The following is a 27,594-nucleotide window of genomic DNA, read 5'->3' as shown; positions in this document are numbered from 1 at the left end:
GATGGATTTTCAAAACATTAAAAACTTTAATAAAAGCAGAATAAACATAGGGGGTGAACTGAACACACGGATTTCAAAACACTTTTAATCCAAACGAAAAGCCTGTAATGGGACGGGAAGAGTGGAAAAGGTCATTTACAACTGACAAAAAAAAAAAAAAAAAGTTCGTGACATTTCTCAATTAAAAAATACTTTGTCACGTGTGTTTTAAGATCAAGAAACTCAAGCAATCGAGTCCCATGCTGCCCGACACTGCCACCAACTTTTACTTAAAACCCTGAGTTCATGATGCAAAAATAACAGACACATCTGGCTGGTTTGCAAGACAAACAAACTCATCTCTGAGCTGAGAAGCAGTGACTGACAAAAAGATTACGCCTTTTTATAAATGGTTCAAAGCAAGTCTTTCCAAAAAACAAAACAAAAAACAAAAAAAAAGTACAATTCAATAATTCACCATTCGTAGTAGTAAAGTACATAATGTGTGGAATAAGAGGGCAGATGGGGTGTCCGGGTGGAGGAGGGAGCCAGGATCCGGAGGACAGTCTCATTCATTCAGTTGTGGGTGATGGGCGCTGCTCCCTTTAACTGACCCCTCACCCCAACTGGGCTTGTGTTGTGTTGTGTGTGTGTGTAAATTCAAGTTCGTTGTAATCAGAATTGTCCCCATGAACATCTCAAAAACTAAAGGAGCCATTAATAGCCACCGCCATAACCTCCTCCGCCGCCGCCTCCCCTGCCGTAGCCGCCGCCGCCGCCACCTCCACCGCCTCCTCTGTTGTAGGGAGCCCCGCTCCTGTAGGAGTAGTTGCCCCCCTTCATTGCACCATAACTGGAGTGCTGCTGTCCGTACCCGTCCCCAAAGTCACCATTACTGTACCCACCCCCCATCTGGCTGTCGTATTCTTCGTATCCACCATATCCGCCGCCGTATCCTCCGCCACCGCCGCCGTTGTTGTAACCCCCGCCATAGCCTCCACCGTAGCCGCCGCCGCCGCCTCCTCCGTAACCGCCGCCGTAGCCTCCTCCGTAGCCACCGCCGCCTCCTCTTCCGCCGCCATAGTTATTCATCCCTCTTCCTCGACCTCTTCCTCCCCGGCCGCCGGTAGACATCTCCTGCTTGGTGAGAGCTTTCTTCACCTCCACCTTGTTGCCGTTGATGGTGTGGAACCTGGTGAGCGCAGCTTTGGTGGCAGAGTCGTTGTCCTCGAAGAAGACAAAGCCGAAGCCTCTCTTCCTGCCCGTCTGCTTGTCAGAGATGATCTCGGCCTTCTCCACCACGCCGAACTGGGAGAAGTACTCGGTCAGGTTCTCCGCCTCGACGTGGTCTTTCACACCGCCGACGAAAATCTTCTTCACGTTAGCGAGGATGTCCGGGTTGTTAGCGTCCTCCCGCGATATGGCCCTCTTCAATTCCACGTCGTGGCCTTCGACGACATGTGGGTTAGCCGCCATTGCTGCGTCGGCCTCCTCCGGCGTTGAGTAAGTGATGAAGCCGAAACAGCGGGAACGTCCGAGTTGCTGGTTCATGACCACGACGCAGTCACTGAGCGTGCCGAACTGCTCGAAGTGCTTGCGGACCCCATCTTCTGTGGTCAACACGTTTAGCCCCCCGACAAAAAGCTTGGTCAGTGTAGTCGACATGACCGTATTTCTTCTGAGGATGGTATGCAGCGAGACCGTCCTTCTTCTTCAATGGACTACGTCAGGGCGGGCCGTTTGACTTACCAGCTTTCGTAAGACGTATTAGTCGCTGATTGGTCATCTTGAAAAATCCGTTAACCTCATTGGCTGGCGAGCGAATCACGTTGTTGTTGCCTTCAGGTGGTGTCGGAAATCCTATGTTCGATTGCTGAAGAAGAAAGGGAAACGTGGATTTCAACCTTCGTGGTCCTTCGTTTTGTTTGGGTACAGTAAAAAAAAAAACATCCCATTAATAAAGCAAAATCCCGATTAATCCCCCTAAATGTTATCATCGCCACTTCGATGCAACCACCACATACAGCTTCAAAGCATAGGTAATGTTTTTATAAATATAACCACGCGGCTTTTAACTGTGCAAAGCGCGTATGTGCTCCAAATACACCAGAAATCGGCATTTTATAACAGGTGAATACAGATATAAAACATTCTGAAAGTGCAGATTTATCTGACAGTATCCAAACAAATGCCACAATATAAAAGGGCGTAAAAACAACCAATGGTTGTGGTTCCAAATTTAAATTCTTCCATCTCCTGTAAGTGTTTAATACGTTGCTACCATGTGGCTGTGACCATGACTACTCTTCAAACCTTGTGCCCATTGTAAGTTGAGTACTGCTTGACATCTCAAATCTGTGCTTCTACATTCAAGTTAACTTATTTACCCCAATACAAGTCACAAAATTGACACAAGAAGCATTTCAGATGAGGAGGAACTCCCTAAAACCCCTTTCACAAGAAAAAAAACATGGAGGAAACCTAAGAGCAACGCCACAATTCCCTCTAAACCATTTTTTAATTACCTAGGAGAACTGGTCATACTGGTTACAAAGGACCCAGACAGATTTGTGTTGTTTTCCCTGGTGAGTGGTGCCAATCAACCTAAATAATCGTTTGACTTTCTCTGTAAAATCATCACGTCTCTCAGTAGTTTTGGTTGACTGAAGGTAGCCTTGTCTGAAACTCGTCTCAGCCACCTTCCCGCAGGTGCACAAGGTGCTCCTCCAACGCTTGTACCAAAGAATCTCTAGGTCATTAATGCATGTTGCAACATGACGATGTTTTGTGCCAGAACTGACTGTACTACCTCTTCAACAGACATGTCCACGGTCAGTTATGCAATTATTAAACCAGGTTGTTTTTTTGTCAGCTGTACTACATTTTAGGATGATGCATGATGTAAGAAACCTAAATAATTGGTTTAGTCACACAGAATTAACATAAGTGAAAACTTGAGAGCAAAACTTTAAATGCCACAATACTTGTGCCATACACGTTAACTTATGGAAACGATGTGTTATTTGGTTGTAAATGTGAGCCACACACGGAGGTGAGACCTTTCACAGAAGTATCTTCATAAATCCTGTGGTTTTAGTCGAGAGGAACGCTGACATTACAACAGCCCAACCGGGCCTGCTGCATACACTACCGGCAAATATGTCAAGACCTGAAAATGTACACTGTTCAGAAGACTTCGTACAGCTGCAGCCTGGTTGAATGAAACACGTATTCTTCAATCTTTGTCCTCTCCGACTCTGCAAACCTTATTTCCAACAGAATGGAAATTATCAGTGCGCCCATCGGTTCACAACCTTATTTCAACCCCTTCATGACAAGTATCACCAGGACAGACATAAATAAGTAACATAAGTCTCTTGGTTTATAAAAATATATAAATTTATTGTAGATTCATAAAAAGCATGATAACAGATGTTTCCATTTCCTATGGGATGGTCACAAATCATCAAGCACCGTTATCCTATGGGGGTAAGAGAACAAAAGTAAAGTTTACACTCCCGCCACCCCGTCGAGCATCACGTAAACACACAGTACTCGGGTCACACCAGGCCTCCTGAATCATCACAGTACATCAGACAGAATTTAGATAAAGGGATACACTCTCCTCCATTTTATGAAAGGGAGGGATTACTCATGTAACGTCCCTTTGTTTTGATTTTTGACTTTCAATTCCAGACATCAGGTATACATTACAATACCTGCATTCCAAGTTTAAACTGACAAACATTTTGTTCGCTCAGGTGTCTCATTTCACTCCAGCACTGATCCTTACTTTATTTACGGCATCCTTTAAATATACCAATTAAATAAACATCCACACTGAGTTATTATAAAGACCTCAGCAACAACGATGCATTTTCTTTTAGGCATCGATTAGCATTTTCGTCTGCAGACTTGACATAAACTAAATTCTCTGCAGACCTGAATATTTCCCTTGAGCCGGTGTTTATTGCGCTGCTATTATTCTAATACGTACCTGTCAAGCCATAATTTATTTCCAAGCTTTAGTTCCGAGACCAAGCTGCTTATTTACACCCAAAGAGGCCGTTCAATGCAAATTTTCTGTTTTTAGTACTCAATTCAACCCCTGTGGTCAATCTCTTATTTAAAATATATGCCTCCAGTTTTCTTTAAAATTCTTTAAGAGAAATGCATCACCCTTTAAAACTAGTCAACACAACAGTGCTGTAATGTAACGGATCGGTTGTGATTTATTCTGCAGCATTTACCCTGAATCATTAATTTACAGACACTAATCAAGCGCCTGCAACACCTGAAGAGGTCTTGTTATCTCAAGTAGGCATTTATTAGGTGACTTGCTGCTTAAGTCGGTGCAATTGGCATTTGTGGTGCGAGCATGTGACTTTCCATCACTGTCTTGCTCATCAACACAAGTGTACGATGAAGAATAAGAGCATTCTTTATTAGTCTACTCAGCCTCATGAAGATGGAAAGTCCGGTGAAGTTTCAAAATCCACAACACATTTCTGGAGCTTCAGAAAACTGTTGCAGCATTCTCCTAAATATGCATGTCTCCTCAATGATGTAGTCGTAGACATGTTTAAAAACCTACAAAAACAAAATGGCTCCATATAGCTCAGCTGGTGTAACCCAGTTCTCTGGAGGCCCCGAGATCTTGAACTGATTTGAAAAGACAATTTCAAATTGTTTGTATTAAAGGTGAACGTTAGCTATGAAATGTTTGCACGCACACTTAAGCATGTGCACAACCTAATCCATGTGTCATGGGTGTAAATAATGTAATTAAACATTACTAGAATAAGGGCAGCTGAGCTTCCTTATAACTTATGGACAAGTTATGTTGTCCCAAGTTTATTTCTCATTTGAAAGTCCATCAGTCGTTTAAGAGAATTCTGCAAAGCTGTTTTGTTGTGCAGCACCACAAATGTTTTCATGGACAATGAAGCATCACCATCTTTACCTCTGCATGTAGGTGAATAAAAAAAGTAAGGCACTTTAAATTTTTGGCAACCTTTTCTTTAAGTCAACCATTATGTATTCAGAAATGTTTACCTTCACCCATTTCATTGCAGATGTGGCTAGTTTGAAAACTATTATTGCCAAGCTCAAACACAACCTGTTATGTAACCTTTAAAAAGAATATATGTATACCTGGAGACCATTAAAAACACAAGACAGATATAATAATAAAATATTTATTGTATTTTGAAAACCACAGTGCCCAAGTGCAATCTCTTTCTCCCAGGATCCTCAGCACTTGCATAGTGTTAGAGGAATATAATATTCCATTAAACACAGAATTATGTTTTAATCACCGTCGCTGGTCAAAGTGGTCAAAGCCACCGGCATCTTTTACCCTTTTTCATCTGGAACAGGCCAGTGCTGGTCACTGGGGAAAGAGCACTTACGATTGCACTGTGACATGGTGTTATCAAAACTCTTAAAACCCATCTTCAATAAAATAAAACCTGATCGAAACCATGTTATACTCTTCAAAAAAGCATCAACACCACACTGGGGAATCCTTTGTGAAAACTGACTTCACCTGAGGGGGAGAAGGCACAACCACTCTCCGGTCCCCCCGATGGCGTGGAGACACACACACACCCCATCGTGTTCGGGGTGATGTTATCCAGGTTACCGTAGCAACCTGGAGGAGATGGGAGAAAAAGAGAGTGAGAAACTGGGCACAGTAAAGTTTTCTGGACGAGACACAAATTTACTCGTTCCAATATTTTAGGTTTTAAATGGTGGAACAAAATTTGCGCCCCCTTCCACCCACTTAAAGTTCATTAAAGACCAAATTAAGTAACCCCACCCCCCCTTTTGTTTTGTTATTTTAAGATTAGCTATGTAAGCCGCATTGCGCTGTAAGTGTAATTTAAGTTTCTTAATATTAAATAAATGGCACAGTTGTGCACCATCTCAGAAGATAATCCATACATGGTTGACCAACACAGAGTGAAGACAGGTTGATTTACATACCTAGTTTGCTGGATGTGGATATCCTAAAGAGATATTTCAGACTCCTATCACAATCGACCCCAGGTAATCAACAGGGTCTTGATGTAGCCTAAAACAAACTGCTACGGCTATTTTGGCTGGGATAGCCTACAGGAATACGAGTAAGAACACCTAAATGTAGGAATAATCAAAGATAAATATCAGAGCCCTCATGTCCACATACTGATATGTATTCAAATGCGTAAAAAAGAAAAATATATGAAGTCATATTAGCAGTGTCTAAAAACCACATAATTTTAAAAAACAAGGTCAAACCCTACAAAGCCTACATGCATTGGCTGTGGGTAGACAACCATTCTGTAACCATTTCACCCACCTGAATGTAAGGGAATAAACTGGGAAAGATGCCATGTAACTAAACATCGACAAGATGATGTCACTTATAAAACCTGTGGATGAACTTGAGGAAGCCTGGTTAAATAAGTAAAATAACTAAGCTAAGTGGTATAACGTTTTATTTAAAATGAACATACATAAGCATACCAAGGTGGTTTAACAGTAGGTTTTGTTCTCCAGACATGAAAGTATACAATATACATTAGATATTGCTACAGGTAATGAAAAATGAACAATATTTAGAAACTATTACTATGCGTGAGGAGAGTTTGAGTACAATGTTGGGAAGGAAACAAGGAAACTGGATCCTGCAGTATCACGTTCCGACTTTGCTGAATGACCAAAGTAAAATAATTATACAAATGGATGTTAGACAGCTATGAAATCCAAAACCACAAAAAACATGCTTTCTCATCCTCATACATTGAAATCACACTAAGTTTACTCCAGAAAACAAGATTTAATTACTTAAAAATGCAAAATATTGGGATAATCAGAACTTGTCAGCAAAACAATCCTACATCGAAGTTGAACCGAGTGAACGCAAATAAAAAAAATAACTCTAAACGACAACTACACGCCGATGGCGTGGGTACATAATAAAAAGGGATCACTGTATGTTTGAATCTTCATTTTTTTTTTTTTTTTTACGTGTCCTAGTTGAACGGCAACGACGGCTGCTCGTTATAATCAGGTTTTCTGGGAAGTGACCTTCCTACCTGTTTGGGTTTTTGAGGTCTTCATTATGATTAGGGGGATCTCTGTCCGAGTCTCTGCCGTTGTTGGATTTCACGGCAGACGCCCCGTTACTGAATTTGAGTTGAGCGTCCGAATCCCGGCTGGAGGTAATCTATGGCAGGGGGAGGGGTGGTTGATTTTTCCCATTGTGCAGTCTCATTTAGTAGCCGCCGCCGCCGCCATAGCCCCCCCTGGGGTAGCCGCCACCACCGCCGCCGCCTCTGGTGTAGGGTGCTGCGCTCCTCTGTCCGCCGAAGGGTGGTCCCTTCATGGGGCCGTAACCAGAAGAATGCTGGCCATAGCCGCTACCGAACTCATTGTAGCCGTTTCCACCTCCATAGCCACTTCCCTGGTCTCCGTAGCCTCCCCCATATGGTCCGCCGTACCCTCCGTAGCCGCCACAGTTGTAGCCTCCTCCGCCATTTCCGTAGTTGTAGTTTCCGCCGTAGTCCCTGCTGCCGTAGCCATTTTGATTCCCCCTCATGCCTCTACCCGGCCTACCTCTGGGCGCCATACCGGTTCTGTTGGCTGCCTGCATCTCCTGCTTCGTCAGGGCTTTCTTCACCTCAACTTTGTGTCCATTGACGGTGTGGAATTTGACCACAACCGCTTTGTCGGCAGCATCGTGGTCGGTGAAGTAAACAAAGCCGAAGCCTCGCTTCTTTCCGGTCTCCTTCTCCGAGATGACTTCGGCCTTCTCGATCTCACCGTACTGGGAGAAGTATTCGCTCAGGTGGTCCTCTTCGATGTCGTCCTTCAGGCCTCCGACGAAGATCTTCTTCACCTTAGCGAGTGCCTCTGGCTTGTTGGCGTCTTCTCTGGCCACGGCACGTTTCACCTCGACCGCGTTGCCGTCGACGGTGTGGGGCCTAGCCGCCATTGCTGCGTCGGCCTCCTCTGGCGACGAGTAGGTCACAAAGCCGAAGCAGCGGGACCGCTGCAGCTGCTTGTTGACGACGACGACGCAGTCGGTGAGCGTACCGTACTGCTCGAAGTGCTTGCGCAGGCCATCATCGTCAGTGTCCACGTTGAGGCCACCGACGAAGAGTTTACAAAGCTGGTCACTCATTTTGGAATAACGGCGAGCTGATACTTGACGGCTTCAACTACGCGCTAATCTCAAGATGGTGGTGGGGGATGAGCGCAGCGGTATTTATAGCGGACGCGCTGTGACGACAGAGGGGCTTGAAAATCGGTGACACCTCTTCCGGTCCGCCGTCGTCTCTTTTGTGTTACAAAATATCCGATCTTCGTCCTAAAACGAGTACAAACTATTTAAAAACACGAAAATAATTATTAGATACTGTAGAAAATAAATTGATGAACACATTTGTATGTTATCATGCGCAGTATCGATGCGGTTTGTCTTTTCGCAGGGCCGTTTTAGTGTGTCACACGGAACCAAAGTGCGCCGAGCGCATGTAGTTTTATACGTATACATGTGGGAAAAAGCTTAATGTCAGAGTACATTTATAACTCATAAAATCGAGCTAGTAAAATGAATGGGGTCGTTATGATTACATGGGCTTCAAGCCAAAAATATATGACGTGGTAAGAAGTTTAAATTATGATTGAAAGCTGGATGTAATGAAGGTAAGTGAGACATGGCTGCTGAAATCATGTGACGAAATAAGAAACTTTAGCCAAATGATGAAAAATGACAGATGGTTGGTTCACTCATTCAAGGAGTCCAGCTTCTTAAATTTGCCAGATTTGCTGCTTTTCTCTCTTCTGTAAATGTATTTATAGGTTTCATATTTGTAGGTCAAACAAGACAATTTCAAAATGTTAAATTGGGCTCTGGAAAACTGTGAACTGGTATTTTTCACCATTTTAAGAATGAAAATGGATGCCAGTTGCCACAACCCCCCCAAGAAAACCCAATTTCCATGCAGGCACACACACAAAAGCCTAACAGATGGCCCATTCAGCGTCCTCGGGGGGGAGAAAACTAAATTTGTATCTTGGTGAAATCAAAAAGCCAAGGCTTAGTTAAAGAGATTTTAGTTTTTGGAAAGAGCAGTGACAGATCGTCAGGCAAATTGTACTGCCAAATCTAATCAAATCAAATTTGCCCCGTTTTTATCTTGAAAGCCACATTATGTAATTCAGGCTCTACAGTACATTACCATCTGCAAGACTGCTCTTTCACTGCTAGACTTAAAAACACCCACACCAAATGCTGACCTCCTCACACTTTGAGGTGTAGTTTCAGGTGAAAGACGCAACACTGGGGGTTTAATTTCCATGTCAACAGAATCGCGATGAATCGTTGACCTCGTCACACCCATGGTGCTTATGGTAATGTAGATTTTAGAGAGCAGAGCAGACAGTTGCAAAGAAAGAAACACTGAAATCAAAGTTCACTGAAATCTTTATGAGTCATGTTGCTCATGAAACAATCCTTTCATCTATTCTACCAACACAAACACACAGGACAGTCTGTGCCTTTACAGATACAGTTCCAAATCTTTTATGGACACAAATGAGGCAACTTTTGGTTTGTCAATAACAACAAAATGGAAGAAATGTTTGACTGTTCATGGTCAACATAAAACGGCATTTTTGGGTTGCTTAGTACGGATGTTAAGGGGTTTTAAAATGTCACAATTTAAGGGTTATTTGTGCGTTAGTTGACATTGTCCTTGCTGATCTGGTTCTGATTACATTCCCTATCCATCATCTACAGCAAGTTTTCTACGGATGAGCATGAGTCGTGCGTGGAGACGATTTTCCTTGAGAGCTTTCAAGAAAAGGCAGGATTGTTAAAACCAGCAGCCTGGACGAGGATTTGATCCTGGTTCTTAAAGGATAAGTTCCCCCCCAGAAAACGAAAAAGTCAATTATTATCTTCACCCTCTTGCAGATGGAAAGTCGAGTGGCGTTTCGTAGTCAGCAAAACATTTAAACATTTCTGGAGCTTCACAGCAAAACAGTGTTGCAGAATTCTCCTTAACAGCTGAAGTCGACTGGTGAAAACTTACTTACACTAAAAACAAAAAAATAAAATAGCTTTGAAAGTTGATTTGATAGGATGTTATTTACACACTTAGCTGCTAATCTTAAAGCGTCTGAAGTGGGTGCATGACCTCTAAACACGCAGTGAGGTTGTAAGTAACGTCTTTTCAAATAAATTAGTTCTTTTAAGTTTTAAAACAAGATCTGCTTCAGTTATTTAGGAGAATGCAGCAACGCTGGTTTGCTGTGAAGCTCCAGAAATGTTTGTGGACTACGAAACTTTCCATCTGCATTGGGGCGAGTGGACAATGATTACATTTTCACTTTTGAGTGGATTTATCCTTTAGTCAGTTCCTTTGAATGAAAGCAGGCTGACGTGTAATGTTGAAGCAGGTGTACTTTTATACTATGCAAACTTCAGCGTGTCGGTGCTGCGAGCAGCTCAACACACGCAGAGTACAAGAGTGAGAAAAATATTGTTACCTTTACTTCGTTGGAAAAATAGTTAAGAAATTAAAACTATTTAGGCAATGCTAAATTTACTAAAGTCACCCCTCATTTCTTCCCTCACAATAAATATCCGTCCACTGAAATTTACTTTTTTATCTAAAGCGAAATTGGTGGAAGAAAAACTAAAACTGCAAACCTCACACGCAAAAAAAGGAAGACAATTTCTTTAATAATAAAAAAAAAAAACACATCACCAATGGCTGTCTTGTTTGTATATTGCGTAATTTTCATTATGGTATTTAATACACCATAATTAATATTACCATGTTTGTGATCCTAACTGCTTTCTCAGAAATGAGAAGTTGTACTGAACAACCGGCCATCTTGAAGGTACTGTGGGCCAGATCAAGAAAAGACTTGTTCAGTTCACACAGCAATCTTCGTAGAAGGTTCATCCTTCCTTGTCGTTACTTGTCCCACAAAACACCCGAAGTCATACATGAGGATGATCAATTCCTATCTAATATTTACATTTGAAAAGGAGCCTACTGAGGCCCAAATCAGGCTCCGTTTTCACAGCCAAGGGGGGATGAAATGCAAAGAGGTAGGCAGTTTAAAGGAGGCATTTAACATATATATCCCCCCCAACAACCCACCAGAAAACATGGCTAGAAGACAAAAGGGCGTCAACAGCATGCATCACAGAATGAGATGCTACCACGTGACCAGGAAGTCAGCCATGTTCGTTTTCAGAAAAAGGCTCAAATCACTTTGTGTAATCTAGTTTATGGAGCGAGTTCACACAGTCCTGCTTCGTGGTGTTTTAAGTAACACAGGAAAAAGTCAAAAGTAACCTCAACAAGTTTTTTATTTGTTGTAGTAAAATCAAAGATCTACCTAGCAGCTCTTCACCCCCTCAGTCTTTTTTCTGTAGGCTCTAATCTTCGGAGTGAGGGCCTGTAAAATAATGACAATGCTGATAGTCCATGTGCTTGAATGGATCAGATCAAACAACTTCTCGTTATCTAGCCACATCTAAAACAGTCTGAAAGGAGAGGAGTCCAGTTTCTGTGTGATGAAACGGGAGGGGAGAGGGAACTGGCAAACTTGAGCTGATCGTGTACTGGGAGAGGAGGGCGGTTTGGGGGAAATGTCGGGTGTGTCTGTGGGGGAGGAAGAAGGGCACTGGATCACAGCTCCACAGGTGGCTCTCTTGAGTAGGCCAGGTCACAGGTGATGAACGACGGGGCGTTATCGGTCATGTAAATGACTCAGACGGGTTCATCTGAGTGATCACATGATGTAGACCTTCTCAGCCTGAGAGAAGTTGAAGACTTCTTTGGTTCTGGGACACACCACTTTGTCATCTTGGCGGATGGACAGAAGAGACTGGAAGGAATAACAAGCAGAGGATAATAAATTACGAGGAAAAACAAACATTACAGTTTTGTGTGACTTTTTCTGTAATTTAAAAGTGATTTAAAGTATTTTTAAACATGGCTCGAAAGTTTACACTAAAATAGGTATATACAGTTTTAGTAGATCACCTCAGAAGGCAGCAACAACATTTGCTGCAAGATAATCCTTTAGGGCAACCTTGTCTGTTCCTAAATGTCCATTAGAAGTTCTTGTTTTTGCCTCAGACAGGCTGAGATTGTTATTCTGATTGTTGACAACATTAAGGAAAGGATTCCTACAGGGGCAGAGATTTTTCTTAAAGAGTTAAACCCTTCGTCTTTAACCACAAACAGCCACTATGTCGCACTCGCCACACCCAGCGAACTACATTTACAGAAACAGTTGTTTTATCATCATAAACACTTCTGAGTGTGTATATTGTAACTAAATAAAATATACCAAAACTGTTTTGCTTAATCTTTCCACTGTTACAACAACCAACTCTGGTTTGGTTGAGATATCAGGAGAGAAGTGAGAGGAGAGGGGAGAGGAGAGGAGAGGAGAGGAGAGAAGTGAGAGGAGAGGAGTGAGAGGAGAGGAGAGGAGAGGAGAGGAGTGGAGAGGAGAGGGGAGGAGAGAAGTGAGAGGAGTGAGAGGAGAGGAGAGGAGTGAGGGGGAGTGTAGAGGAGAGGAGAGGAGAGGAGAGGTGTGGAGAGGAGAGGTGTGGAGAGGAGAGGTGTAGAGAGGAGAGGGGAGTTAGGGACGGAGCCGCGGAGCCTGAGAGGAGAGGAGAGGAGGAGAGGAGGAGGAGGAGAGGAGAGGAGAGGAGTGCGCGGAGGAGAGAGAGGAAGGAGAGGAGGAGTGAGGGAGAGGAAGGAGCCGCGAGCGGAGGCGCTGCGAGTGGAGTGGAGTGAGAGGAGAGGAGAGGAGAGGAGGGGAGAGGAGAGGAGAGGAGTGAGAGGAGAGAGGAGAGAGGAGAGGAGAGGAGAGAAGGGAGAGGAGAGGAGAGGAGAGGAGAGAAGTGAGAGGAGAGAAGTGAGAGGAGAGGAGAGGAGAGGAGAGAGGAGAGGAGAGGAGAGAAGTGAGAGGAGAGGAGAGGAGAGGAGAAGAGAAGGAAAACAGCTCACAGAACCAGAATGTTTTCACATATTTCTGTTGATTGTTGGATCAGTGGAACATGAACCAACATGGTTTTGGTTAATTTTATTTAGTTTCTGTTTATTTTGAAAGAAGTTCATTTTATGATGATAAAATTATAGTTTCTATAAATGCTGTCTGGTGGATTTGGCAGGAGAAATGTTTCAGCTGTCTCTGGTTTAACAAAAAGCTCAATCTCTGCAGGAATCCTTCTCTTAATGTTGTCAGTCCTTTAAATAACAACCTCGGCCTGTCAGCGGTCAAAACCAGCACTTTCAGTGGTCGTGCTCTGACGGTCAAAGTTTCCACCAAAGACAACATTACAATCTCATCGATTTTGGCTGAGGCTGTCTATTGGGCCGTCCCCTAAACACCAGAATATGTCAACAGAGGGCCCAGGCTTAAAAACACCTGAATTCCCCTTACACATATGCAGACACAGCTGCAGTTCCCAGCCTCTGTACACTCTGTGATAGTTAATTAGTGCTGTGTACTCACGTTGTATCCGTACACATATCCATTAGGAAGCATCATTGGAGGGTTGTTTTCATTCATGACCTCCCCGGAGATCTTACAGACTAGTCTGGAGTTGGCGCAGTGGGCCATGGGTAGCGGCTGGGCCAACTTGTTGAGGGATTTACTGCACACTGGGCAGTCTGGGTTCTTAGAGGTTCCATCCTCCTTGTAGCACTGACTGGAATGAGCACGGTGGTTAAGGACCAGAACGTCTCAACGTATTAAGTTATTATGGGTCTCAGACAGACAGACAGACAGTACCATGCAGAGGATAATCCACACATTGACGCTGATAAGGCAGCACTGCAGTGATCAATATCTTATTTGATACACCAAAGATAACTGTAGACACACAAGTTATTTTGTTTCATTTACAATTAAAATAAATTTACATGCAATTTTTTTTGCGTTCCTGAAAACATTAGACATAATAACAAAACAACAATAATAATAATAGATTAAATGCAGAAGGTCTGAGGTAACTTTTAGTGGAAACTAGTGTGGCAGGATACGGTGTCTTGATGGCAGACAGACCAGCCTGTAGGGTGATAGTGAAGACAGAGTTGTTTCCCAGCTGGTGCAGTCTGTAGTTGTCGTATCGGAACTGCTGGATCAGCATCTTCCAGCGGGCTGGATCCAAAAGGTCCTGACAGAACAGAGAGAAAAAGAGATGGAACCGAGTTTAACACATACAGATATTTCCAGACAGACTCCAGACTCAATTATAATCTAATTCTGAGAAAGCACACACACACAGCGAGGTGCAGACCAGTGCTACACAACTCTCGTCCAACATGCCACTTCTATTCCTATTTCTATTCCTTTATAAACTTTTCCAGCATTATTGTTTCTGCACCAAGTAATCAAAGTACTGTAGCCAGTTTGTTCCAGTCCTAAAGACAAACTGTGACACTCACTGTACTCTTGTCATTAAAAAGTGGTTCCACTGTCCCTCCAGAAACAACACCAAGGGGTTAGTGTTTGATCTCTACTCATTAATTAAATGTGATTATTGCAGATATCAGGGCAATGTGTTGTTTGTCTGTTTCTTTTGGGCAAACTGTGATTAACGACTCTGCTTACCAAACACAGCTGCCTGGCAAAAGTGTTTTCACAGCAAACATTCTGAGAGTCTAATGTAAATAAAAGCCTGTTCTAAATCAAGATAAATTGGCAGTTAAATACTTTAAATTCGACTGTAACCTGTAGAGGCAGCTTTATAATTCAGCCTGATTTTATTAAAAAGGTAGTTTTAGGTTTTCACACAGACGCCATGTGAAGGAAAGTGAGAGCAGTTATCTGTAATTGTTCCCAAACACGGATCAATAACCGATCAGGATTTTACTTGTGGTGATAATTCAGTGGTAAATGTGCAGTTCTACAAACGTGCTCACAGAGGACAAAGAATCTGAGTTCTGCTTCTGTCACAAGAGGCTGGCAAAACAAATCTTGTCACACTAGTTTCACTAGAGATACAGCTTTGTTGGTGCGACTCTGCTCAGAAGAAGAAAATGCATTAAAAAAACAAAAACACCACTGATCCTGAAAGAAGCTCCCCAAGGACAAGTTTAAAGAAGTACAAGTAACAGTTTATTCTACTAGAAGACAACAGAGGCCCTCTAGTGGCTGGTCTGATGCACATTCTCTGTGATCTCAATGAAGTTCAACGCTTTAAATCATTCCAGTGAACACGTATCTGTTGTGCTCTTGCTTTATAAACAGTCTGCAGAATGTTAACGTCATTAATCAGCTGTATCCAATGAGATGGAGGCCGACAGTCCCACGTGTGAAGTTTGTGTGTGAATTTCTTACAAAAACGGTGGAAACCCAGATGTCATGATATTGCGTGGTTGTACGTGTAAAATGGGTCAAACTACATTTAATTTATTTACACATTAGTGCAAGGAAAGAACAGGTTTTACCTTGTATGGGGAGATATGTGTATCTGATGGGAAGGCCAGCATGCCCATCACCTGCCGAACCTCATCCAGCTGTCCACCTTCTGCCTGGCTGAAGTGCTTCCTTGCATGTCTGAAACACACACAAGTTTGTTTTAGTGACTTCAATAATAGTAAAAATTCAGGAATAAGTTGCAGTTAGTGTAAGAGATTTCAGGTGTGTGTACTGTTGTTTTATGTCCATACCTGACTGCATCCATGCGTTTGTTTTGTCTGATGAGCTCAATGAACTCCTGGATTCTAAGACTGAACTCAAGACAACTCTGAAAAAGAAACAAAACAAACCAGTAAGTTGAAACCACAGACGTACTGTCTCTATTGTGCCCTCCATAAAGCTTCAGAGCAGACAGGAAACACAGTTCTTCAATACATTTCCTGCGCTCGGTACAATATCAAGCTACCGTTAAAAGATTTTATCAACCTGCTGCTGTGGCTTTATAAAAAGATGGTTACACCAAAACAAATTTCAGACACTCCTGTGAGAGTCATTTGTCATATTTTCAGTAAAAAGTCAACTCTTAAAGTAACAGCTGAATAAAAGATCATCATGTCTCGGCGGAGGTCTGCGCTCTACTCACAACTTTCTGCTTTAATAGGATCATTTTAGGATTAACACTTTAACGTGCAGCCACTGCCAAAAGGGCAAAACACTCAGGGTAATTAATTAAATCTTAAAATGTCTGTTTCTGAGCACAAACACTAATAAACTGCTGATTCTTGTTTATATAATCTTCAGGTAGAACCGACATGCTTCTGCCTGCTTGATACGCTTCACTTACACATGAATTGTCTTTGTTTGTCATGTGCATGGCTTTTAATCATCTGTCAGGCTTCAACTTCCTGGATTCATGAGGTAAAATGTGACTACCTTCATCTTGCGGAGGCGGGATTTATTGTCATGGCACCAGGCTAGGCAAGTGGCCGTCTCCTGCCTCTCCAGAGACTCCTCCACCTCCTTAGCTGTGAGGAACATCTCAATGTTCACCAGATCCTGAAAATACAAAAGTGGGTGTATTAACGGAGAAGAAGATGAGATCCAGACACAACTGGAAAACAAAAACTCAAAACATCTGTGATTCAAACATTCAGTGAGTCCTTAAATTTACTAATTCAAAGAAACCCACGAGCTACAGATCAGTTACCTCTATACCGCTCTGTCTTGCCAGTTTGACGGCTGTGTTGTAGTAGCCGCAGCGCAGCAGATGCTCCACCATCATGCGGTCCATGCGTTTCTTCTTCCACAGGTTGACTGAGGCCAGCTGGTCGCTGCTGTGCTCCTTCAAGTGCTCGATGCGACGCTTACACAGCTTGGCACTCTCGTCTTCTGCTTGGATGGACTCAGCAGCCTTCAGGTCACACAAACACACACAAGAAGCATCGAGACATTTACAGAAAGCTGAATATGCATCATGTAAAACAGAAATAGAAGTCGTCAGTGTATCGACAGGATTGGGACTGTTGGACCTGAGGAAAACGCTTTAGTTTCAGAATCCTAATGACATGATTTGAGCCTGACTGAAGCCAGGACACAAGACCTATCAAACCGCGAACATAGTTGAGGGCAGGTCACACTAAACAGCTGCTTCCTGCTCTGTAGATAAACTGTGATGTGACAGAGTTAACTTGGATGTCTTAAAAATAAAAGCTAATGGATCACACAAATGTAAAACTGTATTCCCTTAGCTGCCAGTCACATAACAGGAAGGGAACGGTGAAGAAGAGTCTTATATCACACAGTTCATAACGGCATTCCTAAGTGCACTGTTCCATGCACACTGCCATTTTAGATCTACCTCAAATGAAACTGCTTTGTTTTTGTTAAACATGACCTCCCTGGTTTAATTCCTTTCTTCAGCCTTGAATTAAACTCGCCAGTCCAGACCAGTTTCGGCCCAGCATCTTTGGGGAGGCGCGCCCATGACGCTGGATACTGTTTGGTATAAGCTTCTCTTCAACACAACAATATGAAAGGTTTATTTGTTACAAAGTTCTGATCATTTGAAAGAAAGGGTTCCCAGCAGAACCAGCCAGGCAGCATTCCACCGCTAACAAACAATCCGACCAAGGCCACTCGTACACCATAACAAAGAAACCACATCCACAACATGTGCTTTTGTTAAACAGGGGAGAGAAATGCAGCTTGTAACGGTTTGCTCTAGCAGAAGGTTGGTTTTGTTCATAGATGAGTATCAGCTGCTGGCTTTACAGCAAGTTTGTACATTTATAGTATTTTACATTTTCTCTCAATCTCTACAGAGGTTATCATATCTTCTTCCCTTATTTTACAGTTGTGCTTCTATTTCTGTACGAACGTGACGTGATTGTTGTTATTGTTGTTTTATGGCCCGTTTCATTATCTAGTTTGACAGAAAAGTTTTCTCTCGTGTGTTGAAGTTACACGAGTTGCTTGCGGTTAATGGATTTTAGCTAGATGTGAAGTAAAGAACCTGTTGCATGCAGGAGAACAGAGCGCTGCTGGGACGGAGCAGGGTCCTGGATCAGATCAGAGCCACGGCCGTGTACTCTCTCGATTTATATATTTCCATCCACCAAAGGCTAGATTTTGTTAAATGACCTCCAAAGTGGTAACAAGTGAAAGAACTGGCCTTGAGTACAGAGCTCAAGACGTCATTGTTGTAATAAAGCCAAATACAGCTGGCATAGTTACACTTAGACAAAAACAACTCTCTAAAAACATAAATGGCAAGTTATGATAATTGCAACACCTCGAGTGACAAAATAACTGTCATTAAGCACAGAAGGTAAATTGGCTGCTTTAGTCAAAAGTACTGATTATCTTTGTTAGTCACCCATAAATGTGAGAAAGAGACATTTCAGAGGGAACTGTGGGATAATTATCCCAAAACACTACTAATGACAAGTAAAATTTTAATGTTTTAAAATGCGCCCTACTGTGTACAGAACACACCACAGCGGCAGCCTCTTATCCACACATCTACATTCAGAAGATGTTTTTATGAGTTTACCCAAATATCTTAACTTCTACTGTGCAACAAATAAAATATATATACATTAAAGACACTTCTTGACATCTTTTAAAGAGGAAACAGTTACATGAACGTGTGTGTATGTGTGCATCTGTTCCCCTCACCTTCCTCTTCAGGGCGCTGAGTTTCTCCACCACACCATCCAGCAGTGACACCACGGAGTCGACCACCGGGAAGCTGCTTAGCGTCTTCTCAAGCTCCGCGACGACCATCGTCACGTGACTCGTCTCCCGGTCGATGTTCTTCTGAGCCGCTCTGAAGCGCTTGTTCAGAGTCTCGTAGGGGACCTGCGACGACAGCGACACGGGACATTTACCTCGGCGTGTCAGGCAGAGAGCTGGCGTACCGCTTGGTGTAATGTAATAAAGTGTCATTGGCTAACAGCTCAACAAAGATTGAGGTTTGTATTTTGTAAAAGGCAGATTGTTGTTTAGACAGCTGATCTATGATGGAAGTGAGTTATTGTATTGCTCCAAGTAATTTGCACTGATATCCTGTTTCGTAGAGCCTTTTTAAGGCTGGACACAAATAATCACATGCAAACTAGGAAGGATAAATTAAATTCCACTTCCTGTATATAAAATTATATATTATTGCCTTCCTGTTAATGTGTCGTTGTCACCGGCAGCTGGAATGAGATTACACTATCAGCAGTGTGCTCTGTGGCGGCCTGTGAACCGTCCGCTGGCAGCCTCACTTCATGACATTTCTGCAGCCGGAGTCCAAGAACTCCTCAATGGAAACACATTAAAGCAGGAAGCAGATGACTGCTGCTGCTTTTTCAGATGCAACAATGCCGTCTTTCTTGCGACTGCTTTCCGCAGAGCATTCAATAATTTCCACATTGTATCGCGACACAATATCCCGTTGGTAAGAATGTCTAGTGCATCTCTAAATGTCCTGTGGCAACTTGAATCGACACATTCCACTTAATCTTAACGACTTCCTATTTAAGGATTTCCTGTGAATATGTCTGATTAGTGCGGCTTCGAATTTATTTGATTGTTGGCCACAGAGCTGACTTCTAATCGAAGGATTTGTTTTTACAGATTTTTACAGTTTCTACCTCGAACTACTGAACATTAGATAGAAGCTTCTGCTGTGTCTCACCATTACGAGCCAGAAGTTGTTTCCTTCTCCTGTGACGATTAAATACCAAGTTCCAAACTATTAAATTAATCACCAACTAATTTGATTGTCAAATTATCAATTAAAGTATTTCTTTAAGAATGTAAATGGAAAATTATTTGATTCTTGCTTTTTTAAATGTGCATATTTTTGGTTTCTTTGCTTCTCTGTGACAGTACGTGGATAAAACAAGACATTCTGAGAACTGAGCTTTGAGAAACAGGCATTTTTACCCTTTTCTGACATTTTATAGACTAAACAACTAATCAATTAATCAGGAACATCAACTAAAATCACTGTCACGTGCTGCTCCAGATTTAGAAATCTGGTTAAATGTAATTGTGACATCTGCTGTACTAAAATAAATAAATGATCTATGCTTATTCTTTTTTAAATACTAATGTATCACAGCAGAATCAACAGAAGGAAGTCAGTGTACCTGAGCAGTTGTGGCACTTAAAGTAAAATGAAAACACAGCTTTTTAAAAGAAACAAAAGAACATTTATAAACCAAATCCTTATCACAGAGAAGCCTGAAACTCTAAGATCTGTATGATAAACGACACCTGGAGACACGGTGCTTTCCTCCTTTGTACAACAGCACAGTGGCTTTGCAGATACCTGTGAACCAGACTGGCTGATCAGATTTCTTCTTGGAGATAAGCCACAAAAAACAAGAGGAGAGCTTTGATCCATCAAGAGAGGTTTTTTGTTTTTTTTGTGTGTTCCAAAGTTAGAACCAAGTTAATTTCACAGCTCACTAACACTGGAGAGGAAAATGAAACAACCCTGCAACAAAACGTCTCTGCTGGAGTTATTATTGTTCCCACTGGTTCATGATCTGGTAAAAAATAATAACAATGATAATATTATGATTGTTCTGACAGATATTACGATGTCGATATGATTCATGATTAGCGAGGATGATGGATTTTTTATATAAATTCTGAGAAACACTATTAAAATTCTGATGATGTGATATTTGTTGGGGTCTGTGCTGAACAAACATCTTTTCTTACTTCATTTTAATGCTGTTCTGTCATACATTTTTGTCTTTAGTGAATAAATGACAGGTTTTGCTATTTGGATGCTGCACTTGGACATATTGTGATATTAATATATGGGTTAATTCTGAATCCCTGATAGTTACTATTAGAATCTGCACATCCGAGTCGCCAAGTTGAAGCCTAGAATGAGACGCTTTGATTCGGATGTTTAAAACGGCACCACAGAACAGTTTTGTATGTGCTGATAAATATTCATTAGTGTCCTGTTGACAGAAACAGGAGGCTTATTCTGTTCAGGGATGAGTATGACCACTGTATGAGAGAGAAAATGAACGGCAGCGACATCTTTTTCTTTATTCCTCAGGCCTGCACTAAGATCCTGATTAACCACTGACACATTTAACTGATCAGTGTTTGATTTTAGTGACACACTTGGCCAAAGATCAGCAAATTAATTGGGAGTGATGAAACGAAGGCGTCAGAAAGCAGATACAGTAGATGGTGATGATTACAGCGAGATGTAAAGAGGGCCGAGTCGTTCATTAAATATGCATTGAATTCCCGCTGTATGCAAACAGGATTGAGCAGTGTAACACTGTTGACCTCACGACCATTCAGATCACATCAAGTGGAGAAGGTGTTGCTATCGTCTCTACTGAAGGAGCTTGGTGATAAATATTTCTACTGATGAAAGATTATGGCAAGAAAATACTTAAAGACATGAGTGAAATGTGATGAGTTCCTTTGACTTCTCAGGTATTTAATTCACTGGACAAGGGAAAACATACATTTAAACCTGACTATCTTAGAGAAAAATACTATATGACAACATATTGTTGGATTGTTTCGACCTGAGCTTTTACTGTTGTGGAAAAATGACAATTAACACACCATGAACATTTGCTCATATACGGTATTTAATTATACCGTCTCACTGCAGCCCTATTCACACAGGACTAGTATTACAGAGGGACTTTATGTGATTTAGAAGTCACCACCTCATATGTGTGTTTCATGTGGAACATTATAAGGATAAGTAAAGTGAGGATTTGACCCATATTTACTGACATATGATGTCAAGACTCCCAGCTTTCAGCAGGGAACATCTGTTCTACAGACGCCACATTATTTATTTAGCTCAGAGTTGTTTTCTCACTTTCTGCATGTGTTAAAAGCATAAATACACATTTGCAGCTCATTAAAAACCTTTCAAAAACATCTGGTTGCTTCTAACCTTCTATATGATCTTTATATGAACACAGCTGTTGATTGCTGTAAAACATTATGAACCACTGAAAGCTGAAAACAGCAGTTTAAAAAGAAATGACTACTAGTATTACATGACCTGTGTGTTAGCTGAAATGTGGTCGGTATTATGAGGTTACAGTTTTACTTTACAAATGGACACGGCAGATTTGCACGGGATTATGATCACAGATAACCTCTGGAATTATTACAAATTACTGGAGGTCCACAGGCAATACTAGTCCAGTTCAAATAGAGCTTTAGTGTTAAATATTATGAAAAAATATATCAAGTTTCATGTCTGACAGAGCATTTAGTGAAATTATATTACAGCGTTTGTTCACCCAAAAGTTCCTTCCATTTTCATTCTGCAGTGTCACAGTAAGTCATCATGATAATTATATTGTGTAACAGTGATATTTTGTGAAAATTGTAATACCCTAGAAGATAGTAACAAATTTGGCTCATATTTCTGCTTCAGATTAAATAAACCAGATGTCTGTTTTGCATTTTAAGAACGTAGTAACACTCCCTTTGTTAACACGACTGGCGTGTACCAGATCTTATTATGGATAATGTGCTATTATTTCTCTTTTCATACGACCGTGATTTACTTGACAGCTGACGAGTAATTCATTCACGAGGGACATTTCAGACAGCCATCACCACGGCCAGCCTGACAGTGGCCGTCTTTCATGATTTGTTGGGAGGTGCCTCACTGAAAGAGACATCTGAGAGCTCCCTACAAACACAGCACACCACTGACTGATTAATGGCAATCAAAATAACTATAATCACTTGAAGGATTTAGGTGTATGATATATCTGACTGACCTTACACACATACACATCATCTTAAATATGCAGTATTACAATATCATTTGATTCTAACGGGCCAAAATGTGAATTTGGTGATGTTCACAAAGCCAAACTCGTGTATATGTTGCACATCTGACTGTAAAATGTCCAAACACGTCCCCAAGGACAGAACCATTTAACACATGGCCTCCTGTATTTTGCTGGTATTCCTCAGTGTCTCTGTCAGGAAACATCATGACATGATAAATCCACTAAATATAGCCTCAAATGTAATCAACACTTGCTCTCCCACAGCTGCAGCCTCCCCATTTGATGCCAATTATAACCATCACTCCTGTCTTAAAATGGTGCCCATCATCCTTTATACTGCAGCATCCAGGCACAGACATGCACATCCCCACACCACAGCCATGCTTCCTGCACCACGTTATCCTCACCATGCCTTCATCACGCCATTAGTTACCACATTAAAACCTCGCCGATACGTTGGTACTCACAGACGGGCTTTATTCACACGACGACGGGTTTCTGGCTGTCTGAACGCAGGAAGCAGCCCGGACTTGTCTCAGCACCGTCTCTTTTAGCGGCGGTGTCGCAGTAACGTTATGTGGAATGGAGGGACGGTGCGTGTGTGCGGCAGCAGGCTGTGATTTCTCTCGCTGGCCATTTTGAAGTGCAGAGAGGCAGCAGCAGCAATCTGATGACACTGCGCTAACTCGCAGGACCGATTGTCTGTCTGACAGCGCAGCGTTACGGGCTCCCCCCCCCCCCCCGTGATTTCAGCCCATCCATCCTCCAAGCCACATAGAATTTGCATGCTCGACGTTACGTATCTGGTAGGCTGCTACAAAAACGGCTAATGCTTGTTCTTTTTGTTTTTTTTAACCACAGCAAACACTAGCTAGCAGGCCAATCACGCCTGCCAGCCGTTTCTCCCTGTTTGTTAAAGGGACGAGCAGCCACGTTGTTACACGTTCCGTCTCTGGTTTTGTCTATTTAACATGTATACCCTCCTATAATTTAATTAAACAGTCACACTGTGAAAAAGCACAGGTTGGCGTGGCCGTTAAATTCGTCAACGTGCAAACACACGTAATAAATGTGACGCCACAAGCTAGCGAGCGCTCGCTGACACGTGAATATATGCAGCGTTAACTGACATGTCAAAACTAATGTCAACGGCTCTTTGTAATAAAAAACCGCACGGTTCAACTTAAGCTAACAACTCCGCGGCCCTCGACACACTCGACGCCGACGATAAGGACCAATTCAACCAGCAGACAGCCAGCTAACCATCCACCACCTGCTGCTGTGTTCCGAACTGCTTGATCTTTGCTATCGCTTTTCAAAGACAGGTATTTTACTGGACGCTGCTACCTGGCTAAGCTAGCCAAGCTAACGTTAGCCTCCCTGTCAAGTCCGCTGCTCTCGCTATCAAATCAACTGATAATCCACATTTTCCAAACACCATCAGACACATCGTGTGTTATGGACACGACAGAGTCGTCGGGCGATTAACATATGCCAGTTTGAGCTTCTGTTTACCTTCAGGGTGGGATATTCTTGGACTTTGAGAGCCATGGACAGTTGAGATGCTGTCTCTTGCACCGCCATCTTGGTTTTGTGGTTTTCTTGTGGTTGTTTGTGTTTTTTTCCTCTGAGCTCAGAATGGCCTCTGCGCTCACTACCGCCCCCTGCTGCCACGGTGTCAGCACTGACGGCTGTGCTGCCTGGTTGGAGATGTTTCAGAGGCTCAATATTAGAATATATAGAGAGAATATTGTTGATTCGGGGGGAAATACAGCATGAGATGTTCATCTGGTCAATGTCAGGCTGTTTCTGAGCCCTCATCACATCACACGCTCTCTAATTCTAATTCTACGTAAACTGAGAACAATTGTATCATTTCAATCCATCAGTCTGAGGGCATCACACTGTGGAGAACGACTGGTGGAGATATAGACGATCAGATGAACAATAAAAAAGAGCTTTTAAAGGTTTTTCAACAAGGTGATTGTGTGGTCAGAGTAGATGGTAATGGTGGGGAAAATATGGCATAGTGGTGCATTAAAATTCATTTAATCTATTTTATTTAAGTAGCATTTTTTTTGCAGATGACTATTATTATAGTAATGTGCAAAGTAATGGACCTACACTTCCTCCAGATGTAGGAAAACGTGTTTTATTTTTAAGCAAACCACTACAAATGTCACATCATCAGGATTTCTTAATGTTGTTTCAGTGAAAATAAAAAATGGTGACGCAAAAATGAGCCTTCCGACTAATCGTGAATGATATCGTAGTTATATTATCTGTGAAAATAATTGTAATGTGATAATGTGCATCCAGACGGAGAGCACCAGCGTGATAGTTATTTATGACTAGTAGTTAAATAAACCACTGTGGTAGAAATATAATTATCGGTGTGTTCTTCTTATTCCTCAGGGCTGCTGTGTTTGAGGGTCGACCTGCAGCACAGGTGAGTTTGAGCCTCATCAGTCGCTCATTACACACAGAACGTCATTCTCAGACCAGGTTCCTGTTCTCTACAGTGACACCTGTCAGATCAGGTGTCAAGACTGAGATCTCAGCTGCCAATACAGAACACAGCATTACTGACAGGCAGGTCACATCGTGCTGAAGCGATATGTTAGTTTAGAGTTAATCAGCAACAATAAAGTGATTAATAAATGAAGAGAACATGAGTTTGAAGATGACACTTTAGGCTGTAAGAAATTATAATCAGAAATTTTGATTTTCATTATTTTCTGACATTTTATAGACATTTATTACATAGAGAGGAATTGACTAATCAGGCATCGATTGATTATAAAAATAACTGTTAGTTTCGGTCTTGATGTAGTTCACAGCTCTTATTATTCACATCCAAACATCCTCATATGATATAAAACGTACCAGATATTAAAAGTTAATAAAACCTCAGCTCCTAATAAAATATGACGAGAGAAGCAACAAAAGATATGAGATATTTCTGAGTTTTCAAATAAGAGAGGGAAAAGCCTGAAACTGACGGCAAACAGAAAATAAATAATTACATTTGAGGAATCCTGAAAAATGTTTATCAACCAAAAATCCAGAGTAAAGTCAAATGTATAACATCTACAGTACAAGTAATAGTTTTTACCTTTACAACCTTTAGATCCACCCATAATAATTTGAAATATGGAGACAAAAAGGACAGATATTGTGGAGTTTCAGATATTTAAAATATATTTTACAGTCTGTAAGTGCAGCCAGTGAATCCCCCGACACCCACTCCTCATCCTGGCCACGCTTCTGTTCCTGTGTGAGTGAGAGAACACCCTCCCCCCAGCTGCGGTGAACATATTGCCATTGGCCGCCGTCCAGTGCCAGGCTGTGCTGATTGGCTGGCACGAACTCTAATCACTTACAATTGGCCCGTTATGTGCTGCGCGCCCCACCCCCCCTCCGGCCGGCTGTGGAACAAAGTGGAGCAGTGGACACACAGAGAGGAAGGTGATGCAAGGTTTGTGATGTATTTCTGGCCCCCTATCAAGTGCTTCCTGTGTGTAGTGTGTGTGTGAATGTGTGCCAGTGTCTATGTGTGTGAAAACGCGTGAGTTGATGTGATCGCGGCAGCTCTGCTCACGACTTGGCGCTGCAGTGTGTTCAGGTTCTGAACAGATAACTCTGTGCCAAGCTCAGTAACAGGGGAGTGACTCTGGGCGTGTGCGTACGTACAGCATGAAGGCTTCTGTGTGTGTGTGACAGTTAATTTCAGTGTGTGTGTGTGTGCAGTTTATTTCAGTGTGTGTGTGACAGTTTGTGTGACAGCAGGACTTTTATTTAACCACGAATAACAGGAGGAGAAATCGATATTCCAGCCTTTAATGAGGGCAATTTAATTTAATTTAATTTAATTTAATTTAATTTGAGATAATCTAGATTCGTCTTTCATTTTCAAGGATGCCACAAACTGTAAACTCATTTATAAAATAGTTGGACCTTCAAATGATATCTTAAGTGGAACCTCGTCCCGATGTGGAGATACTTTATCTGATCACACACATCGTCTACTTGTCCTGCTGTTTATCTTGGAGGCTTTGAAGCGAACATCCTCTGGTGGGCTGTTCACTCCTCATATCACCTTCTTCATACGCCGACATGTACAGCTACAGAGGTGAGGAAGATAAACTCACTCTTATCTTAATACAAAAGCATATAATACTCTATAAACTGAGTGCAAAAATTAATTATTTCAACGTGGTTACTTCATGAGTTTTGTCAACAAGTTTTTTAGAGTAGAAGACTTTTTGTTCCTGTTGATGAACGGCTTTATGTCACTCATCACGTCCGACAGACAGATGCTGTGTAGTTCCTTTTAGATTCATCCATCTCAGGTGTGTGAGACTCAGTGATTCCTCTGATATATTAAGTGAACTGGAGCTGATTGCTGAATGATTTCTAACAGATCTGATCAGACTGTCAACTAGTGGTGTTGTGGTTCATGGTCAGCATCACAATCCCTGAAGAACTTATAATAATCATTTAATGAAGAATTTGCCGCCAGCATAAATCAAGTCTCTGGAAGCCCAGAGGTCCAACATTAATTTTTAAAAGATGTTGTTTACAATGTAGATGCACAGTCAAGCTGCTACAGTGAGCACTTTGGGTTAAAAGCGTGTAGATACATCTTTTTAAATCAGACATTTTGTGTATTTTTGTAATGCTGTTTTAATGTGAAGCTCCAGAATTGTTTTGTGGACTACGAGCCATCACCTGACTTTCCATCGGTGAGAGGATGAGAAGATAATGACTGAATTTTCATTTTTTTATGATCTTTTATCTAAATGAGACTGAGGTGATGACCGTGGTTGATATCAGATATTTTGTGTGTCCTGTTCTCTAA

At 41.9% G+C, this 27,594-nt stretch overlaps 4 protein-coding genes across 10 annotated transcripts in view; 1 reads left to right on the top strand and 3 right to left on the bottom strand.

Annotated features, from left to right (window-relative positions):
* Positions 1 to 2: 2 nt before the first annotated feature.
* LOC115568498 (heterogeneous nuclear ribonucleoprotein A0-like) lies at positions 3 to 5,632 on the bottom strand. Its single transcript, XM_030395812.1, has 2 exons — positions 5,528 to 5,632; positions 3 to 1,852 (listed from the first exon to the last, which is right to left on the bottom strand). The coding sequence occupies exon 2, from the start codon at positions 1,642 to 1,644 to the stop codon at positions 697 to 699; it is 948 nt and encodes a 315-aa protein (XP_030251672.1). The 5' UTR covers positions 1,645 to 1,852; positions 5,528 to 5,632; the 3' UTR covers positions 3 to 696.
* LOC115568499 (heterogeneous nuclear ribonucleoprotein A0-like) lies at positions 3,357 to 8,227 on the bottom strand. 3 transcript variants are annotated; one of them, XM_030395815.1, is made up of 3 exons: positions 7,062 to 8,227; positions 5,528 to 5,632; positions 3,357 to 3,460 (listed from the first exon to the last, which is right to left on the bottom strand). In XM_030395815.1, exon 1 carries the CDS (start codon positions 8,147 to 8,149, stop codon positions 7,241 to 7,243), a length of 909 nt encoding a protein of 302 aa, XP_030251675.1. In that variant the 5' UTR covers positions 8,150 to 8,227; the 3' UTR covers positions 3,357 to 3,460; positions 5,528 to 5,632; positions 7,062 to 7,240. The 3 variants fall into 3 exon arrangements, with proteins under 3 accessions (XP_030251675.1, XP_030251674.1, XP_030251673.1); XM_030395814.1 differs by having other exon boundaries at positions 3,361 to 3,460; positions 5,968 to 8,227; XM_030395813.1 differs by having other exon boundaries at positions 3,361 to 3,460; positions 5,528 to 8,227.
* A 1,209-nt stretch (positions 8,228 to 9,436) lies between these two features.
* The window catches only part of maea (macrophage erythroblast attacher, E3 ubiquitin ligase), an 83,399-nt gene continuing 65,241 nt past the window's right edge, over positions 9,437 to 27,594 (bottom strand). The window contains exons 1-9 of one of the 3 annotated variants that reach the window (XM_030395807.1): positions 24,249 to 24,396; positions 18,610 to 18,792; positions 16,640 to 16,843; positions 16,366 to 16,488; positions 15,684 to 15,760; positions 15,462 to 15,570; positions 14,052 to 14,185; positions 13,522 to 13,717; positions 9,437 to 11,877 (exon numbers count right to left, since the gene is read on the bottom strand). In XM_030395807.1, coding sequence (XP_030251667.1) covers positions 11,782 to 11,877; positions 13,522 to 13,717; positions 14,052 to 14,185; positions 15,462 to 15,570; positions 15,684 to 15,760; positions 16,366 to 16,488; positions 16,640 to 16,843; positions 18,610 to 18,792; positions 24,249 to 24,317 — 1,191 coding nt within the window. In that variant the 5' untranslated portion in view covers positions 24,318 to 24,396 and the 3' untranslated portion in view covers positions 9,437 to 11,781. Of the gene's footprint in view, positions 11,878 to 13,521; positions 13,718 to 14,051; positions 14,186 to 15,461; positions 15,571 to 15,683; positions 15,761 to 16,365; positions 16,489 to 16,639; positions 16,844 to 18,609; positions 18,793 to 23,200; positions 23,447 to 24,248; positions 24,397 to 27,594 lie in introns of those variants that run through there. The other 2 variants (XM_030395810.1, XM_030395809.1) reach the window with 2 other exon arrangements.
* ctbp1 (C-terminal binding protein 1) overlaps positions 23,870 to 27,594 on the top strand; it is a 33,707-nt gene continuing 29,982 nt past the window's right edge. Inside the window, exons 1-3 of one of the 3 annotated variants that reach the window (XM_030395804.1) lie at positions 23,870 to 24,058; positions 25,149 to 25,182; positions 25,945 to 26,211. In XM_030395804.1, the coding sequence (XP_030251664.1) occupies positions 26,205 to 26,211 (7 nt within the window). In that variant the 5' untranslated portion in view covers positions 23,870 to 24,058; positions 25,149 to 25,182; positions 25,945 to 26,204. Of the gene's footprint in view, positions 24,059 to 25,148; positions 25,183 to 25,944; positions 26,212 to 26,351; positions 26,866 to 27,594 lie in introns of those variants that run through there. The other 2 variants (XM_030395805.1, XM_030395803.1) reach the window with 2 other exon arrangements.

The sequence above is a fragment of the Sparus aurata genome, chromosome 18 (genome assembly GCF_900880675.1).
Source record: "Sparus aurata chromosome 18, fSpaAur1.1, whole genome shotgun sequence".
Taxonomy (NCBI): Eukaryota; Metazoa; Chordata; class Actinopteri; order Spariformes; family Sparidae; genus Sparus; species Sparus aurata.
This window is presented reverse-complemented; position numbering and strand designations above follow the sequence as displayed.

What these genes read in the sequence shown, in the direction of transcription:
- LOC115568498 (XM_030395812.1), bottom strand. Translation starts at nt 1,644, where the DNA reads ATGTCGACTACACTGACCAAGCTTTTTGTCGGGGGGCTAAACGTGTTG.
- LOC115568499 (XM_030395815.1), bottom strand. Translation starts at nt 8,149, where the DNA reads ATGAGTGACCAGCTTTGTAAACTCTTCGTCGGTGGCCTCAACGTGGAC.